Source organism: Lissotriton helveticus, chromosome 6 (assembly GCF_964261635.1).
Source record: "Lissotriton helveticus chromosome 6, aLisHel1.1, whole genome shotgun sequence".
Taxonomy (NCBI): Eukaryota; Metazoa; Chordata; class Amphibia; order Caudata; family Salamandridae; genus Lissotriton; species Lissotriton helveticus.
This window is the reverse complement of record NC_136067.1, coordinates 1,104,173,305-1,104,191,298: the sequence shown is the minus strand read 5'-3', so window position 1 is coordinate 1,104,191,298 and position 17,994 is coordinate 1,104,173,305. Positions and strand designations below refer to the sequence as shown.

Here is a 17,994-nt window from a genome sequence, read left to right as displayed (position 1 = left end):
CCATCTCGTCTCACATTTTATTGGTTTTAAAGCGCTACTCGTACTATTGTATCGTATCACTTTACATCACACTCCCATCATACGGAGCCAATAATTCATGTGTGTAAATTATTTGTTTTATATTGAATAATGTATTTTGTGTGCTTTTATGGCCTTTTGAGACAAAATAAAGTTGAATTGATTTGTGTAAATCCGTCTATAGCATATGTACATGTTAAGTGTGTTTTGTCTGGAGAAGCCCAAATTCAGGATTTGACATTTACCATGATGTTTGGCTCTACTAATGAGAATGCATTTCTACCCAAGTGAATACTTTAGCAACATTAAGATAAAAAAATACTGGGGAAGAAAACATAACTTTCAAACTACAGCATGCAGTTGGATACACCTCTTTGATAACAGTTCATAGCTTACTGTGCTGTATTCGGGTTGTAACTCCTCAATTGAAAGAAACAAAAGGATCTGTTGCAAAAAACAGTACCCTGAGTGATCCACATAGTCTAATACAGTTCAGTAATTTTCATGGTACACATTCTTTGCAGCAGACATATTAATTATCTCCGCTACTTTATCATGAGTGGAAACTGACAATAAACTAAACTCCGATCTCTCCCCAGCAGTAGCAACAATCATTAGTGAGATCTTGACATTTTTATTGTTGCCTGACAACTGCTGTACACACAAGGAACTCTGCAGCGTGTGCTTTTTAAAACGTGTTATTTCTAAACACAGGTCAGCGCCAGGTGTACATGCACCGGTTGCACCTCCCTAAAGCCAACACTCACACAAAGTGTACAACTCCACATTCAAATATTGTCCTAAGTAAATCGGACCATTTCCATATCTAGTAATAAAGGGTAGTGTGCAGCAATTATACAGCTCATCAATCCCCCGGTGGCACAGCACACTGGATAATGTGCTGCATGGCTAAACACTTACAAGGTCCCAAAGGCGAGACCTATTGGCTATGCCAATGCTTGGCTTAGGTGCACTATTTTGTCTAGTCTCACCTCTGTTTCCATTTATCGGGGGATCAGATAAGACCATGAGCAGGGACCCGTGTTAAGCAGATTGTATTTCAGTTGGGCTGTGGGGGGTCAATCATCACCTCTGGTCACATAGTCTCATTATTTACTGGCTGCGGCTAAACTTCAGTAGTGAGCTGACCACTTCTTAACTCCTCAATAGGGGCAGCGTCACACATGCGATAACATGTTCTGTGTTGGATGGGGCTTGTGGTCCTCCAGCAGTCCGGGCAGCTTTAGCACTCCTTCCCCCGCCTTCAAAGCAGGAACCAGCAGCGACTACAGACTGCCGCGAGGCATCGTCACGCTTATGAGCTCTTGTTGCAGGGGCTGATGGAGCTTGTGGTCCCCCAGTAGTGTTGGCAGCTTCAGCACCGCTTTCCCCCCCTCTTTCTCAAGGCAGGAACCAGCAGCAGCACATCAGTTAATGTAGAGTGCCTTCTTGTTCTTCTAAAATATATATATATATATATGTGTATATATATATATATATCAATTCACCAACAGTTTGCCTGCTGAGAGAGGACCAGCACCAGGTAGGTTATTCAATTTGTCGCCTTTATTCTGCAAGGGCAAGCACAGCACCGGACATCGTTGCACAAAAATAGTCTTATCCTGACGCGTTTCGTGCGTAGAGAGCACTTCATCAAAGGATTTCAGACATTGCCGCAATGAAACCGGCATTGTTCGTACTAATATTTCAACAGTTTCTTCCCAGAATAAAGACGACAAATTGAATAACCTACCTGGTGCTGGTCCTCTCTCAGCGGGCAAACTGTTGGTGAATTGATATATATATATATATATATATATATATATATATATATATATATATATATATGTATGTATGTATGTATGTATGTATGTATGTATGTATGTATGTATATATATATATATATATATATATATATATATATATATGTATATAACAAAACCACTTTTTTTTTTCACTGATTGTGTTTCAACAACTTTTGCATAGTTTGCTTGGAAATATTTTATTGTAAATATTCCATTTAGTTGTTGTATACCAGTGTTACATTATGGTGGTTGTATATTAACGAACGTTGTAAACAACAGTGGTGACAACGCATTTCGGGAGCACCTCTCCCTTGCTCACGATCGTGAGCGAGGGAGAGGTGCTCCCGAAACGCGTTGATCAGTGTTTGTCTTATCTGCATAATGCTATCTGAAGGCTTTAAAAAATAAATAAAAATAGCAAAATATTTGGAAGTACGTGAGTTCGTCCCGTTTTTCTCCCCGCCAAGGGAGAATTGTGTGCATATTTGGAGCGGCGTGGTTCTGCCGCAGGGATTACGAACCGAGCGTTGAGCGCTGCATTTCCCGGACACAGAGAACCGAAGGAAGGAATGAAAATATATATATATATATATATATATATATATATATATATATATATCTATATCTCTCTGTGTATTTGAGCTCTTTCAAGAAGTTTTTATGGTTATTATGACAAAGTTAGAGGTGTAAAGTGTTCCCATGATTTCCTTGCATGTCATTACTCCTTTTTCTTATTCATTTTGATTTGATGCACTTCTCGCATGAGTTTTCATTTTAAGTATAGCTTACCCTGGATCATCTGATTTACATTGAAGTTCCTTGTAGTAGGTATTCACTTAAGTTGCCAGTGTGACTTATAAAGTGTGGTCTGCCATAACGTTGTTTTTATCTTTGTTCTTTTGTTGCAGCTTACTTTGAAAATATGTTTACACCGCTACCATGCTCTGAAATAGAAGAGGATTTTGTTGCGGTGGATCAGGAGAATGAAAATGACTTGGAGGCCATTCGCAAAAATACCTGTACGTATTCCTGCTTGACACAATTACAGTTATGTCTTGCTGTCTGATGTATTCTTTATAGGGTTACAGCCACCGAGGCCAGGTACTCTTTGGTTGCACTTTCAGACAGGATTATTCAAAAATCTTTGTGTGAATGATTTGCGTTCCATCTTGTCGAATCGCATTTTAGGTTTCACCCTCACAAATGGAAACAATTCATGGTTAAAAGAATGTTAAATGCAATTATTAGTGCCTTTTTCCACAGGCATAAGAACCAACACAAACATTTTTTAAAAGCTGAATTCGAAAAGCCCATTCTCTGCCTAAAGGTTTGAAACTACCTCAATTTCAGACATTTCAAATATTTAGCATATGAGTCTCATTAAATCACATTTGCCAGGGCCCATGGTCTCCATACAAGGTAGGAGTCCGACGTACAGCCCAATCTCCTAAGTATCTCAGTCTGTTAGTTTACCCATTGGCAACTTTCCCAGTTTGATACAAAACTGCCCCATAAATTGGACATTATTTGTGCCAAGGTTGTGCACATGTATTCATAGAACTTCCCTCATTGTGTACTTTTATAATTAATTCAGCAAATATCTTCATGTTCTGCAGTATTAACTGTACTCTATAGACGTCTGCATGAAAATAGTCAAGAATTGTTTCTTATTCTATCTGCTTATGTTATGCTCCCCAGAAACTGCAATTCTTTATCCCTCTAAGCCTGTGTATATCTACAGTGTATGCACCAACCTTAAAGGCTGGTGCTTTCCCTATTGTACTTGAACTCAGAAAATTGCCTCTGTACTCAAGGCAGTGTTATTTCCTGTAGTCCCTCGGGGTGTGAATTTTATACCATCCTCTGGTAGTGCTGAGGGTGAAGTTGGGGTGGAGGCAGCTCAGGGGTGGGGATTGTGGGGCGATACATTGTTTAGATCAGGTCTATCTATAAGTAATTAATTCTGCTGGACCCTGTTGAAGACCTTTCTTGAAGAAAACCAAACTGACTATTTGCCATTCTGAAGTATCAATGGGCTGAAATTGTTTTGGCAGGTTTTGCTTTGTATAGTTTATACTGTCTGAATCTTTTACAACTTGTTCATGGAGACTAAAATTTATGAAAGTGCTGCTTTAGTCTTTTTTCTTTACATTGACAAACATTCTTGCTTTTGCGAGGCCTTCCTCTAATTAAGCCACACCCTTCTTCCACGTGTTACTGATAACAGAATTGTGTTTAGTGGTTCACTTTGTAGTCTGTCTGCCTTTGCCTACCCTTTTAATGACTCCACCATTAACTTTTACTTAAACTGTTCCCCTATTTCTATGTCCTTCTTCCCGGCAGATGCTGAAGCATTCTGAGTGCTGGGGCACTCCTGGAGCAGCTGTGCTCTGTATAAATCCGGGTTCAGTCATTCATATACTGAGCAATAGGTGTTCCTGCACCTCTTTACCCCAAAATCTTTGGAGTGTGACTAGGTCAGTAAAGATTGCTGCCACTAGTAGAGGTCTCTGTGAAGATAGTATTCTGAAAAGAAGAAATGTAGGTCAATAATACCAGACTTTTTCTTGCTTGCCTTACATTTCCAAGGTATTGGAGACTGCAGTCGCAGTGAGAAGAACTAGGTGTTAAGAACCGTCTTCGAAGTGACTTGCGCTCCTATTGCAGTTGTGAAAACTTGCTACTAATTTTTAGGGAGGTGTTACTAACTGCAGAGGACAAAGGTCCGTCTTACACCCTAATGGTGCTAGATCTCAGCAGCAATTGACATAATGTCCATAAAACTGTACAGGAGGACCTTGGCTAAGTATGCAAAAATAGGATTAACTCATTTTGCCTGGTTGATGTCCATTTCGGACAGTTTTACTTCAAAGATCAAATTCGGTTCTGTCTTTTGAGACCACTAGCATAACCTGTGGAGGTCCTCAAGGTGTAGTCCTCTTGTCAAATGTCTACTCAATAAGTGTATAATTTCAGAAGTAAAGATTACATGTAGAGAAAAAAATGGTTATATTGTCCAACATCTGTTACATGGAATTAAATGTTGTTGCCCACATCTGTACATGACAGTTCTCATGTCTATCTTGGTCTCAACCACATAGGCCTCCTGAAGTACTGTTCCATGTTTTTGGTTTGAATCTGCTTTATTTGTTTTGCAAAAGGCATTGGTGTGTAAGATTTTGATGATGGTGCATTTTGGGCTGTGGAATTCTAAGAGGATGCTATACTGCTTTACTGAAACACACTTGATGTGGTGACATGTTTGAAATATACCACTGGCATTGTACATAATCAAGTTCTATTTCGGCCTTTTAGATTTGTTTTGGTAAGCCATAGTCTTTCGTTGAATCTCACCATGTGGATGTTTGTCAGTTTGTTGAAGCCTTCAGAGTTTGTTGAAGCCTTCAGAGAGCCAGTTGAATAGCTGTTCCACTTATGCTACTGGTATGCAGGATGGGGAAAAGTCAAAGGGAGGATTGGAATCAAGTACTGGGGGAGTTGAGAATTCCATTTTCTGTAGGTGGTCTCCTCACTTTTGCTGTAGTACGTGTTCTTGAGGGATATTCACAATGGAAGTGTTAAGAGATTGCTTCTGGTTGGTTGGAGGTTTCCTGTTACTATTATATTAGTTCTGGTAGAGTGAACATTGATAAAAGTCGAACCTAGTTGAGAAATGTTGAGGTCCCTTGGGATATGTTGTAGAAATCAAACCCGAAGGGCAGGGCTTGCTGGACACAGATTGTTGTGTTACTTTGATATTGAGAGTGGCATCTGCTAAAGGTCTGAGTGAAGCTTTTAATATCTACAAGATTCTTCATGAGTAGGTAGTGGAAGGAGACATTGGACACGAAGCGATTCATACTCGGACATGTCACATTCTTCAAGCTTGTGTTCTGCAAGTTATCTTTGAGAATAACTGATAACCTTAGTCTAGTCATAATGGGTCAGTGTCCGCTAAAGTTTTAGTATTTAGATTGATGGCTCCATCTTCTAGCTAGATTTTTTTATTTTATTTTTATTTTATTTTTTAGGGTTTTATTGAAGAAAAGAAGAGAAATTTACATATATCGGGTGTCATACATAGAATACAATATTGCAATAGGTGAGCGAATAAATCAATGTGGAAAATTCAATCCCAAGGAGTATGCAATGTCAACCTAGTTCGGTACATCAATAAGGAGAAATACGATCAAGAATACAGCGAAGAAGCAGCCAGAAGGGCTCACCCACCCATAGTTCAGGATAATGAAGACCAAGTCAGACACCCGATACATAAGAAAATCAATACAGGATAAACAACCCATCTCTCGTAAAAGAAAAAAGGAAAGAAAGAAAAGGCCATAGAACTAAACTAAGGCAAAATAACAAACCCCTCCCCAATCCCCCCACCCTGCACCCCTGCAATGGCTATGGCCCATCCCCACTAGCAGTGTGCCTGTCGCCCCGGAACTAGACCTAAAAGAAGGAAGAAGAAAGAGTGGAGGAGGAAATATCAAGAAGGTCCCCGGTCTCCCTTACCCCCCGCCAGTAGCAGCCCGCCCCTACACGTATCCAGAACAATACAATGCAACGATTAGAATCAGACAGGGGGGAGCTTAGAAGAACCACCCAACTCCCGCGCTAGTATAGGTTACAATCCCGTATCAATTGAAGTCATTGTTCAAACCCATCCAGTCAAAGTCAACCCTGGCCGCTGCGATTTTTCATGCAAGCCCTGTCCGCTCGATCCGCCTTCTCCATGAGAGTATCAAAATGTTGAGTCAGTACGGAAGGATTGAGGCCAGGAGAATAGTACACAAAGTCTAAGAGTCAAACGATATCCGCGGTCCACCAAAGATAAATCGCAGGAGCATATTTGAATCATCCAGGAGAAAAAGGGTGAGGTAACAATCCTACAGTCACTGGGGAACTCGCTCTGAAATATAAGATCATCCATGTCCTTCTGGGGCAGTATCGGCATAGAGCATGATGTAGATTCGATAGTCCGGGGCTCGCTAGCAGTCATTCGGGGGTCGACAAAAGATACCAAGTCTGGCTTCAGAACGGGGCCCTCCGTCTCAGACGCTTCTTGCTCCGCGGGTAGAACAGCTTGTTCCAGAACCAACAAAGGGTCGGAGTCCGGTCTCCGGTAGATGATATCAACCGTTACGATCATCCTCTGGATGATGGCGGTGACCTGTGAATGGAGCTCCCCAATGGCGGCCATTACAGTATGCAGCGACGGTATACATTCCACCCGCTCCATCACCCCTCACGAAGCGACCAAGCAGGTCTCTGAACCCCGGAGGTCGACTACTCCGGGGCACCAGGCACAGGCAAATCCGATGACAACTGTAGGCACTCTCAAATGCGCGATCTCAACACCGTCGCCACCAGCGAGGAACCAAGCCCATCGACGCCGGGCGCCCAATGGGGCCTCTGGGCAGCAGATCCCCGACCACAGCAGCCAATGCGTCACGCCGCCGTAGCTGCGAGATAAGACTGCCACCTATCCACCATCCGAAACGGACAAAAAACACTCCACTCCGGGAGACCGGACGCTACCCACGTCCCGCGGCCGATGTTATTCAACTCCAACCCGGCTGGGTTAGAAATCGAGGCCCGGCTTCAACTATGGGTTAGGCCGAGAATGGAACACGGCGTATCTTCGTTATTCAAGCAGCTAGAAATTCCAGGATTGCTCCTTGAAAGTCAGGAACACATCAGCTGCACGGGAGTCCGGGGAGAAATCAGGATAATAGTCAGGATTTGTGAGCAACTGGCGGAGGTCGGCGGAGCCGAGAGCTTATGCGGCCATCTTGGTTGCTATCGTAGCTCCTCCCCCCCCTTCTAGCTAGATTTTGATGTTTAACAGGTGGTACAACTGGAGAAAATAAATGGGTGCACAAGGGAGACCTCAACAAGGATCGACTGATGGACCCACAATATCTTGCCAACTACTCTCAATCATTCAGTTATTGCAAAACAAAACCTGTGAAAATGGTTACTGTAGGGGGCGTGGCTTAGTGGGCCATAATGGCGGACGTAGCTTAGAAGAGCTCCGTCCAGCCCGCCACTTATCCACCTAACAATCCTGTCTCCCCTCCTGATCCCGCTGCCCTAGAGGACGGCGCAGTGCCCTGGATCGAGCAGCTGTGCTCCGGTGCCGTTCGCGGAGCTCTGGGGGCCCCGGTTGACTAGCAGAGCGGAGGAGTGAATTGCGGCCTGGTCCGGGCGAGTGCAGCCGGGACGTCGAGTTTCACGCACCCCGGCCCGGGAGCGGCAGCGCGCGGCGGAGTGCCGCGGAAAGGTGATGGAAGGCCGGAACGCTCCTGAAGTCATCGGAGGCCCCCTGCTGTGATGGCCCGGCTGATGGTGGGACATTGCTGGAGGGAAGCGCGCGGTCCGGGCGAATGGGACCGGAGCCTTCCTACTGCGAGGCCTAGTGTCCAGGGCACAGCCGGGAGCTGGAGTTTGGCGCCTTCCGAAGAGGCGCGCCCTGACGGTGGACAACATCAGCAGGTGATCGGGGGGCAGGTCGGCCCTCGGTGGGTGCCGCGGGGGTGTGCACGACCAGCAGTGGGGCTTGCCAGAGGTGGTCGGAGGACCTGCGGAGGGCTGGTTCTGGCGTGGGTCCCCTGTATACCCGAGACCTGGGGACATGTTAGTGAAACAGCCAGTGCCTTCAGAGGAGTCCCTAAGGCCCACCAAGTGGCGGCAACATTTTTCCATTTAGCCCGTGGTGCGAGGGCTATTGCGTAGTGAGGCCCAGTGACTAGTGGCGCCACTGAAGATCAGCGCCACGCGATATCCGTGTGGACAGCCCATGCACCGGACTGCGCCAGCAGGTGATTCGGGGGCGGATCGGCCTTGGTGTGGGCAGCGGTAGTGTGAGTGCTCTGAGCACGAAATAGTGGCCGTGGTCAGTTGCCCAGCATCGTGAGGCCTGGTGAGGGACATTCATGCAGAGTGTGGCCGGTGCACATCTCAGACGCACAGTTTCCAGGACCTTGGGGGAGTGATAGGGCACCCGGACTGGAGAGGCACCGGGGGTCCTAGCACGCAGTGCCTACCGGAGATATAGGAGGTGACATCCGGGTATACGAGTCGCTGATCCTGGTGGAGTGTGTCTCCGGCCGCCGAAGAAAATGACCAGAGGCGGGAGTGGTGGAGGGTCCGCGAAGCAGGGGCCCATCGATAAGTACACGGGGCAAGTGGTGGAGCTGGAGCCGCTGGGGGCCAGAACAGCCAGGGACCCGATAATGTGGTGTTGATGGCGGCGATCACCCAGTCAAGGGATATCTTCGACGCGAAAATTAGTGCCGTGGGTGCGGATGTCACTTTATTGCGTCAAGACCTACGGAACGCTGTGGCTTGCATCACGGAGGCCGAAACCAGGATTTTGGGGGTGGAAGATGATGTGGCGACCCTCAAGCGCAAAGTAACCGACATGGAGAGTGTCCAGAAGGGGTTGGCCCTTAGAGTGGAAGATGCAGAAGGACGGGCCTGGCGAAACAACCTACGATTTGTGGGACTTCCGGAGGGCTGCGAGAAGGGCAACATGGAGCGCTTCTTGACCCAGTGGCTGGAGAGTTGCCCCCCCCGAATCGCTATCACGATGCCTCGTGATTGAGCGGGCCCATCGGGCTCTGGTACAGAAACCGCCAGTGGGGGCCCGTCCCAGGCCTGTAATAGCCAAGCTATTGAATTATCATGATCGCGATACCATTCTGAGAGAAGCAAGGGTGAAGGACTCTCTCATGTGTGAGAATCAAAGGATCCTGATATTTCCGGACTATACCAGGCATGTCCAACAGCAGAGGCAGTCGTTCACTGCGGCTAAAGCACGCCTCCGTGATCTTAAGATCTCCTATGCCTTGCTTTATCCGGCCCGTCTGCGAGGGGTGTTTCAAACTCGTACCCACTTCTTTGACACCCCGGAGGAAGTGTTCCATTGGACTGATGAAACTCAGACCCTCCTTGAGCGGGTCACAGGCGCAGACCGCCCGGAGTTCGCGGAGTAGAGGGAATTGGAGGTACAGATCCAGGAGGCGTTCCTCGCCGGGGGCGCCGCGGGCAGCGGAGAGGCCGACCCGGAGCATCCGACCACAGATCCTTGAACATTCAACCGGCGAGAGATGGAACATTGGTGTGCATATACCCCTGTGGTTGTAAGTGTAAGGGACACTCGGCCGGAGTGGCCGCAGGGCCGAGAAGGGTAATTGTGACAACTAAATGACAGTGATTATGAGGATATGGGGCATTTTGGGTTTGAGTGGGGGGTAGTTAAGGGGCGGACCACTTACCTGGGTTTCAGGCTTGTTGGAGAGGGGAGTTGGGTAAATGGGTAGTTTCTTGGGGATCCATTGGTGTGGACGGCCTCAGGTCCTGCGTTTGGGATCAGGGGTCGCCCAGGCCGTGACAGGTACTTCAGCGTTTTTTGAGGTATGGGGGTGGGTGTGTTTTTGGGGGAGGGGGGGGGGCTTGGTCTGATCTGTATGATAAATATGAGGTCTCAATACTTGGTGTGTGTATATGTCCTCTAGGCCCATCTGTTGGGCTCTTGACATGCATTCCCTTAGATGGCGGTTGAAGGAACCAGGCCGATGATTCCCAGGGCTTCTATACGGATTCTTAGCTGGCATGTGCGGGGAGTGCTTGATAAGGTGAAGAGAGGGGCAGTTTTGCGGTTGGAGAAAAGGGAAAGAGCGGACATTCTGCTACTTCAAGAAACGCATCCACTAGGCAACAAAACACTTAGCTTGCAGCGCTACGGATACCAACAGGTTTATCACGCTGGGTTTACTAGGGGGTCCGGGGGGGGGTGACCATTCTGGTGCATCGCAGGTTGTCCTACGTCCACTCGAAGTAGTGGGTTGACCCGCAAGGCCGATACATATTTATTAAAGGGATGCTTGGTGAGGAGCCCCTGGTGCTGGGGAGTGTGTATGCCCCGCCCCCCATTGCAGTGGTCGCTAGTGGAAAAGTTGTTTGCGGTGTGGGCAGTGCTCATGTCGCAGTGGAGGCGATTAGAGGCACTGGGGAGCAGGCAGCACTCCTGTTGGCAGATATAGATAGGGCATTTGACTCGTTGAGTTGAGTCTACCTGTTTGCGCTCCTGCCTCGTCTTAACCTTGGGCCCCATTTTTTGTCGTATCTAAAACTGTTACACACAGACCTGACGGCGTCGGTGAGGGTGGCCCGGGGCCACATGCACCAAATTCCACATAGGGCGAGGTACTCGGCAGGGATGCCCCCTGTCACCGTATTTGTTCGCCCTGGCTATGGAGCCGTTGGCGGCGTGGGTGCGCCTGGACGCACAATTGAAAGTCTTTGAATGGGAGGCCGGACCTTCGGATAGAATCGCGCTGTACGCGGATGATGTCCTGTTTTTCATTACTAATGTTAATAGGTCGGGACCGCGTATATTGGAGATAATGCAAATCTTTGTTGAAACCTCTGGACTCTACTTGAATCCATGTAAATCCACCCTGTGGGTGCTGGGAGATCGCACGGGAATTGGACCATGGGCGTCCGTGTTGCAGGTGGCGGTGGGGGACCTTCAGTATTTAGGACTGTTCCTGTCTGAATCCTCCGTAGTCTCCTGGGAGCGCAACATAGTGCTGGTCTGGGAATGGGTTCGAACAGAGATAAAGACGTGGTCCTGTATGCCCCTGACTATCTATGGCCGGTCGGCGATCTTTAAGATGGTCGCCCTCCCACGCCTGCTATACCAATTGCAGAACCACCCTTACCTGATTTCACCTCATTGGTTTAGGCAGGTCAATTCGGTGCTGGGGCACTTTCTTTGGGCGGGAGGTGCAGTGCGGGTTGCGCTGCGCACCTGCTTTTTATCGACATACTGTGGTGGGCTGGCAACGTCCGATATCCTGTCATACTATCATGCCTCCCATCTTTTGATCCTGAACGAATGGTGGTATGGCGATAGGGGGGGACCCGGCTTATGCTCTTGAGCGCTGTCTTATGGGATCCGACACGCTGCACACGATTTTATATTCAATGCGGTTGAGGAGGCAGTTGCCGCAGGCTACCCGGATAATCTTTCAGGTCTGGAGGCAGGCGCTGCGTCGCATGGGATGGTGGGGCACGTTAACGGAGGAGACCCCCCTATGGCGTAATGGTCGTCTGCCTGCACTGGCATCCCTGCAGGGATTTAGGGGCTGGGACTGCATAGGTATTTCCACACTGGGTAATGTTATGTCTGGCACGACCCTTAAGTCATTTCAGGACCTTAGCGAGGAATATGGCATGCCTCAAACCCAATTCTTTAAATATTTACAGTTCCGCCACGCCATTGCACCTAGTCTAGAGGGACTTGACTCCTTACCTGAATTTAGCCCACTAGAGGCAAAAGTATCTATGGGGGATCTAGGGGATAAGAAAATATCCTGCATTTACCAGACTCTAGTTACACACTGTTCCTCCTCCCTACACAAATTGAGGGAATCCTGGGAAAGGGATATCGGAACGCTGGAAGAGGAAGATTGTCGGGAAGCTCTTGAAGCTCCCCGAGGTGCAGCCATTGCAATACGCTTACGACTCATCCAATTCAAATATCTTCACAGAGCTTATTACACCACGGAGAGGCTGTGGCGGGCGGGTCTGATTGCGTCTCCAGATTGTTTGAGGTGTAGTCGAGAGGTGGGCACCCTACTTCACACGATATGGAGCTGTAGTGTCTTGGTTAGGTTCTGGAAAGGGGTGTGGGACTGTTTGTCTGAGGTGTTGGGATGGGAACTTCCGCGTACCCCAGAATTAGGTCTTTTGCATGTTCTAGAGGGGGTGGAGGGTAACCTATATAAAAGGCATCAGCTGCTGTTGGGCCTCACCGTAGCCAAGAGAGATGTGCCCAAGCTTGGAAAGATTCACGGGCACCTCCAGTAGTGGTGTGGAAAAAGGGACTGGATTTTTGTATGGGGTTGGAGCGTCCTATTTTTGAGGCCCGGGGCTGCCCTAGGAAACACTACAAAATATGGAAGAGGTGGGCGGAATATAGGGTTCTATGGTTAGAACCACCGGCAGAACGTGAGGATTGATCGGAGATAGCGGAAGGGTGCCGAACTTGAGGAACTGTGTACACGATTTTACATGCAACACTATTTGAGAATGAGACGTTATCGTGCAGTGGGCTAGGGAGGGATCCGGGTGGGGGGGGGGGGGGGGGGGGGGGGGAGTTGGCAGTGGGGGGGGGAGGGGGTTGGGGATAGGGAGAATGGGGAGAGGGAAGCTGAAAGATGTATGGATTGCAATCATTTGCTGCTGTTGATTTGTTTGCAGTTTCTCCTGAATGTGGAGAGCTGCACCTTGTGTGCAATTGATCAATAAAAATGTGTTTTGAAGAAAAAAAATTGGTTACCGTATATCTACAGAATCGCATCAGTTGGAATATTAATCAACGAGGTAACCAATCCCCCTTCAGACCATGCTGTAGGATGGCGACTGCTACATTTCAATGAATAAAATATCCCTTTCCTCTTGATATTGCTCACCCTTTCTGCAGCCTTGGACACAGACAACCAAGGGTGACTGATCCACATCCTGGATGCAGGTGTTGGTTTCTCTAACATAGCCTTGCAATAAACTACCTTCAGGTGCTATCCGTTTGCCCACTAGGTAAGTTCACGTTCCCCAAAATCTCCACTGAACAGGCAAGTAGTGGTGAGATCCATTCTGTCCCCCTTCACCTTTATTCTGTATATGGAACTCCTTTTATCAATCCTCACTAACTGCATCTAAATTCACCTATAAGGCAATGATGCACAATTTCAATATCCCCTTGGCCCACCTCATACTTTGACTCTAGTCCTGCCTCCAGTTATTTCAGTATTGCTTGTTGTGCACTTATCTAAGCTCCGCAATTTGATCCTCACCAGTAGCACGAAATAACTACAGATTCAAGGTTGGCTATCGGACATTAACATTCATGGTTGTGCGCCTCCGGCCTCCAAACTGGCAGCCAGTAATCACTTAGATTCATCATTGACTCAATCAATCGGTATTTATAAAGCGTTGCAAATCACCTCTTAGGGTCTCAAGGCTCTTGAGTTGCAAGCTGCTTCACGGTGCTCTGTTCATTCGAACAGCCAAGCATTGAGTCCTTTCCTGAATTGCTGGAGCAATAAGGTGTCCTTAAAGTGCAGGGGAGGGTCGTTCCAGGCTTTGGCTGCCAGGTGAGAAAAGAATCGTCCTCCGCTATTGGCTCGGCGGTTCCAAGGGGTGTCTGCGAGGAAAAGAGAGGCAGATCGCAGGTGTCTGGCCAGTTAGTGGAAGGTCATTTGTTTGTTGATGTATGCTGGTCCTTCGTTGTGCAGGGCTTTGTGTGCGAGTCAACATCCTGAACAGGCATCTCTTCTGGATTGGGAGCCTGTGTATCTTCTTGAGATGAGGTGTGATGTGAGTCCGTCTGGGGAGGTCGAGGATGAGCGTTGCAGCTGAGTTTTGTATTGTCTGTAGTTTCTTCAAGAGACGAGCAGTGATTCCTACATAGTGTTCCCGTAGTCTAACCTTCTGATGACGAGTGCAGGAATGACGTCCTTCTGATGTTGATTGGGAGCCATCTGAATATTTTACGGAGCATGGGTAGGGTCTAGAAACATTTGGATGAGACTACTTTTACCTGTTTCTTCATAGATAACTTGCTGTCCAAGATGATGCTGAGTTTGCCGGCATGGTCTGCCTGGTGGTGGGGAAGGGTGGAGTTCAGCAGGCCATCAAGTGTCTTTCCATGGCGAAGTGGTTTTCGAAAATGAGGACTTCTCACACAAACTGTCCTTCAAAGAAAACATTGCCAAAAGAAATCCAAGACTGCATTGGACGTGCTCTCAGTCGTGAAAAAGAGAAACCCTTTTTACCTTGAAACAGATTTCTGCACAGAGCAAGCCTTGATCCTTTCCCACTTTATTGAAGGCAACATTCTTCTCAACAGCGTCCCTGAATCCACTTGGCTTCCGCTGGCAGACTTCCTACATGCTACAGCAAATCTCATAAAGGGTTTCTGTGTGGTTGCCTTCTAGAGCTTCGCTGTCTTGGTGGCAAGTTGGGTCTGAGACTTTGGAGCATCAGGATCCCAAGAAGACCCTTACTCACCTAGAGTTTTGAAATTTATACCTAAGGGTATTGCAGAATATTTGTAGAAAGTCTTCAATCTTATACTAGAACCAGGATTTTTCTTAACTTATGGGAAGAAGCCATAGTTATTCCTTTGCATAAGAAGCCCAGTGCTGATTCGGATGATTTGAAAAATGTTCGTCATATTTCTTTTCTGCCCACACCTGCTAACATTTTTGAAAAGTACATCAGCCAGGAATTGGTTACATTTATTGACACTCATGACCTTCTGGACCCATCTCAGAATGGGTTCAGAATGTACACAGCACTGAGACAGCGCTTATTGTGGCAGCAGATTCTATCCATTGGCAGGTGGACCATGGCAGTGCGTCTATCCTTGTGATGCTTGATTAATCGGGTGTGTTTGACAGTCTCGCCCCTAAGCATGGTCCAGCGATTACAGCATGTTGAGGTGAGTTCTACTGCCTTGAATCTTCTTCATTCCTTTCTTACTGATAGGGTTCAAATAGTCTGCTGTGGAGAATTCAAGGCTAAGACATGCAGCCATTTATGGGATGACGCAGGGATCGGCTATTAGCCCCACCCTTTTTATTCTTTAGATCTTCCCTTTTGCAGAGCTTGTGTGATCCCACAGTTTCCAAGTCTTATCTTATGAGGGTAACACGCAAATCATAGTGTCTATTACTGATAACCTGTCTCTTGTGGCCGGTCAATCATAACAGTGCATGATCAGCATGAAAGAGAACTTCCTAAAGTTAAATGTCGATAAAACAGAGGTACTTGTGTTTGGGGCCCAACAATACATTGTCTGAACTATGGTGGCCGGATGCCTGTGGCTCGCTACCTACCCCTGTGGAGTTGGCAGAAAATCTTTGGATACTCTGACAACTCTCAATCTTGTTCACAGGTTAGCAGGACTACTAGCACTTTCTTTTATATCAAGTCTGAGAAAAAACGTTCCTTTTATTCCTCTTGAACTGTGCAAATCAGTTATCATTGTCCTGATTACATCTCGCTTAGACTGCTGTAGTGCACTCTAGTTGAACAACAGTAATGCTTCTCTGAATAAACTTCAGGTGATTCAGAATGCGTCTGCACGTCTGACTTTGTACATTCCAAAACATCACTTGTTCAGGGAAGGTATTTGCGCTCTCCACTGGTTACTAGTAAGAAAGCGTATAATACTCAGTGCTTTGCATGGTCTTTCTGGTTTTACACCATAAAGGACCAAGGCATATTAGTTCACTCTTTCAGTGGTATATGCCATGTAGACTATTCGGATCCGCATTCTGCAGGAAGGTGATTGTTCTGAGGTTTCGCAATGCTATATTGGGAGGACATTCCCTTTTGGTTGCAGCAGCAACACTTTGGAATCTCTCAGTATTGGACTCTTTTTGTTTGCTTTGAAAACATTTTAAAACTTCTCATATCCCTTTGTAAATTCTATTCCTTGCTAGTTCCCTGTTCGCTAGTGTGGCTTGCTGTTTTTGGCTCAGCGCTTGGACACCTTCAGGTTTAGTGCGCTTTATAAATTTGTTTTCCATTTCATTAAAAGTGCACTATTCCATTGTAATATGCGTGTTCGATGGAAGGGGGATCTGTCTACTTATCTTTCATGCCCCAAACATCAGTAATCAGTATTTTTTCCAGATATAACCGGCTAGAGCTACCCGATCATGGGGTACTAGATGTACTTCTGGAGGGGAATTTAATTGCATTTGGGCATATGCCTAGATCATTTAAGGATTCAACAGCATTGTCTCTTGCAGAGCAGAAAAAGAGGGAAGACTTGCTAGAGATATGGCAGCTGAAAAACGGACAACAATGTATATTTGTTCTTTCTACTACAGGATATACATTTTTTTTTTTATAAGTGAAGTGTTCACAGTTACCACTTGTGTAGTCTTGCTGTCTGGTAGCCTACCAGTTGGAAATGGCTTACTCTACCCTGTGACACCACTGTGACAGCTACAGACCGAGACACCCACATTCACCAGGAAGGCTGGGAAAGGTAGACACGGATAAAGGCAATGGCATTGTCTGCGGGGCTGTTTAAGGGAGTGATGAGAGGTTGCTTCATTACCACTTCAGGGTTTCAATACAATGACATAAGTGAGTTGCTGAGACTGTAAAACAAGGCCAAGCTATTATAGGGTGGGCAGCAAATGAAAGCTATAGTGTTTTTGTAGTGGAAACTATTGTTCAATGTGCATAGGTTTCCAAACCTCCTCAGACTTAGCTATACCAAATACGTGGTCGGACAACACTTGTTAGGTTGTAAGTTAAATTTGGGTGCAAATTTACAATTCCAGACTGGGATTGTTGTGGGTGGGTACCAGCTTTAGAGAGATAACATTGTGGTAAAAGTTGACCTTTGGGACAAACCATTATGTTAATGTACTGTTTTGGACAAAATTTATGAATACTGTTTAAAAAAATGATAGGGATAGCAAAAAAGGAAATCCCATTGATGGAATCCAAATTTAAATCTCTAAAGCTACAAACAGAGCCCTGTAGCAATACACAACGATGTAGGCAATTAAGAGGCAACACTTACTCCATTTTATTGAAATAGAGGACATTGCCCAACCCCAGGTAACGAGGCCATAACTGGTCTGAGGTTGATTGTATTTCTCTTGAGTGGAAGCTTGGTCTTGCACTATCTGAACTGACCATAGTGCGGCTGGGCCAAATGTGATTTGCACATGGTTGTTCCCTGTGTGTGGCACATAGTAGCAAAAAACAGGACTGGGGTGTGGCCCAGGTTCCATTCATCTTTTGGGGCTGTCTGCGGCATCTTGGTCCAAGCACCTTCTCTGATTGAACTTCATAGATGCAAAGCTGGATTTCATCTACATGTTACCACTGCCTGGAATAAGGTGGACGGAATGCCACGTGCTCCATTAAGTAATTTGTAACAATGACGCCATAAAGGATCTTTAGTCTTATTTTTTCTTTAAACAAAATGCTGCAAGATTTTTAGTACAGCTGATAAATAACTTGTGTATTGGTTTTTCATTGTGTGGAGCGCCTTGGTAGACCATCTGTATAAAGTTTTGTGTTCTTAAAGAAATGTTGTCATAATAACACTATTGTCCCCTTC

The 17,994-nt window shown here is 46.5% G+C and overlaps 1 protein-coding gene across 1 annotated transcript in view; it reads left to right on the top strand.

The window, feature by feature from the left end:
- The window catches only part of BUB1 (BUB1 mitotic checkpoint serine/threonine kinase), an 851,273-nt gene that overhangs the window by 202,616 nt on the left and 630,663 nt on the right, over window positions 1-17,994 (top strand). Inside the window, exon 13 of the mRNA XM_078648762.1 lies at window positions 2,732-2,842. Coding sequence (XP_078504888.1) covers window positions 2,732-2,842 — 111 coding nt within the window. The remainder of the gene's footprint in view (window positions 1-2,731; window positions 2,843-17,994) is intronic.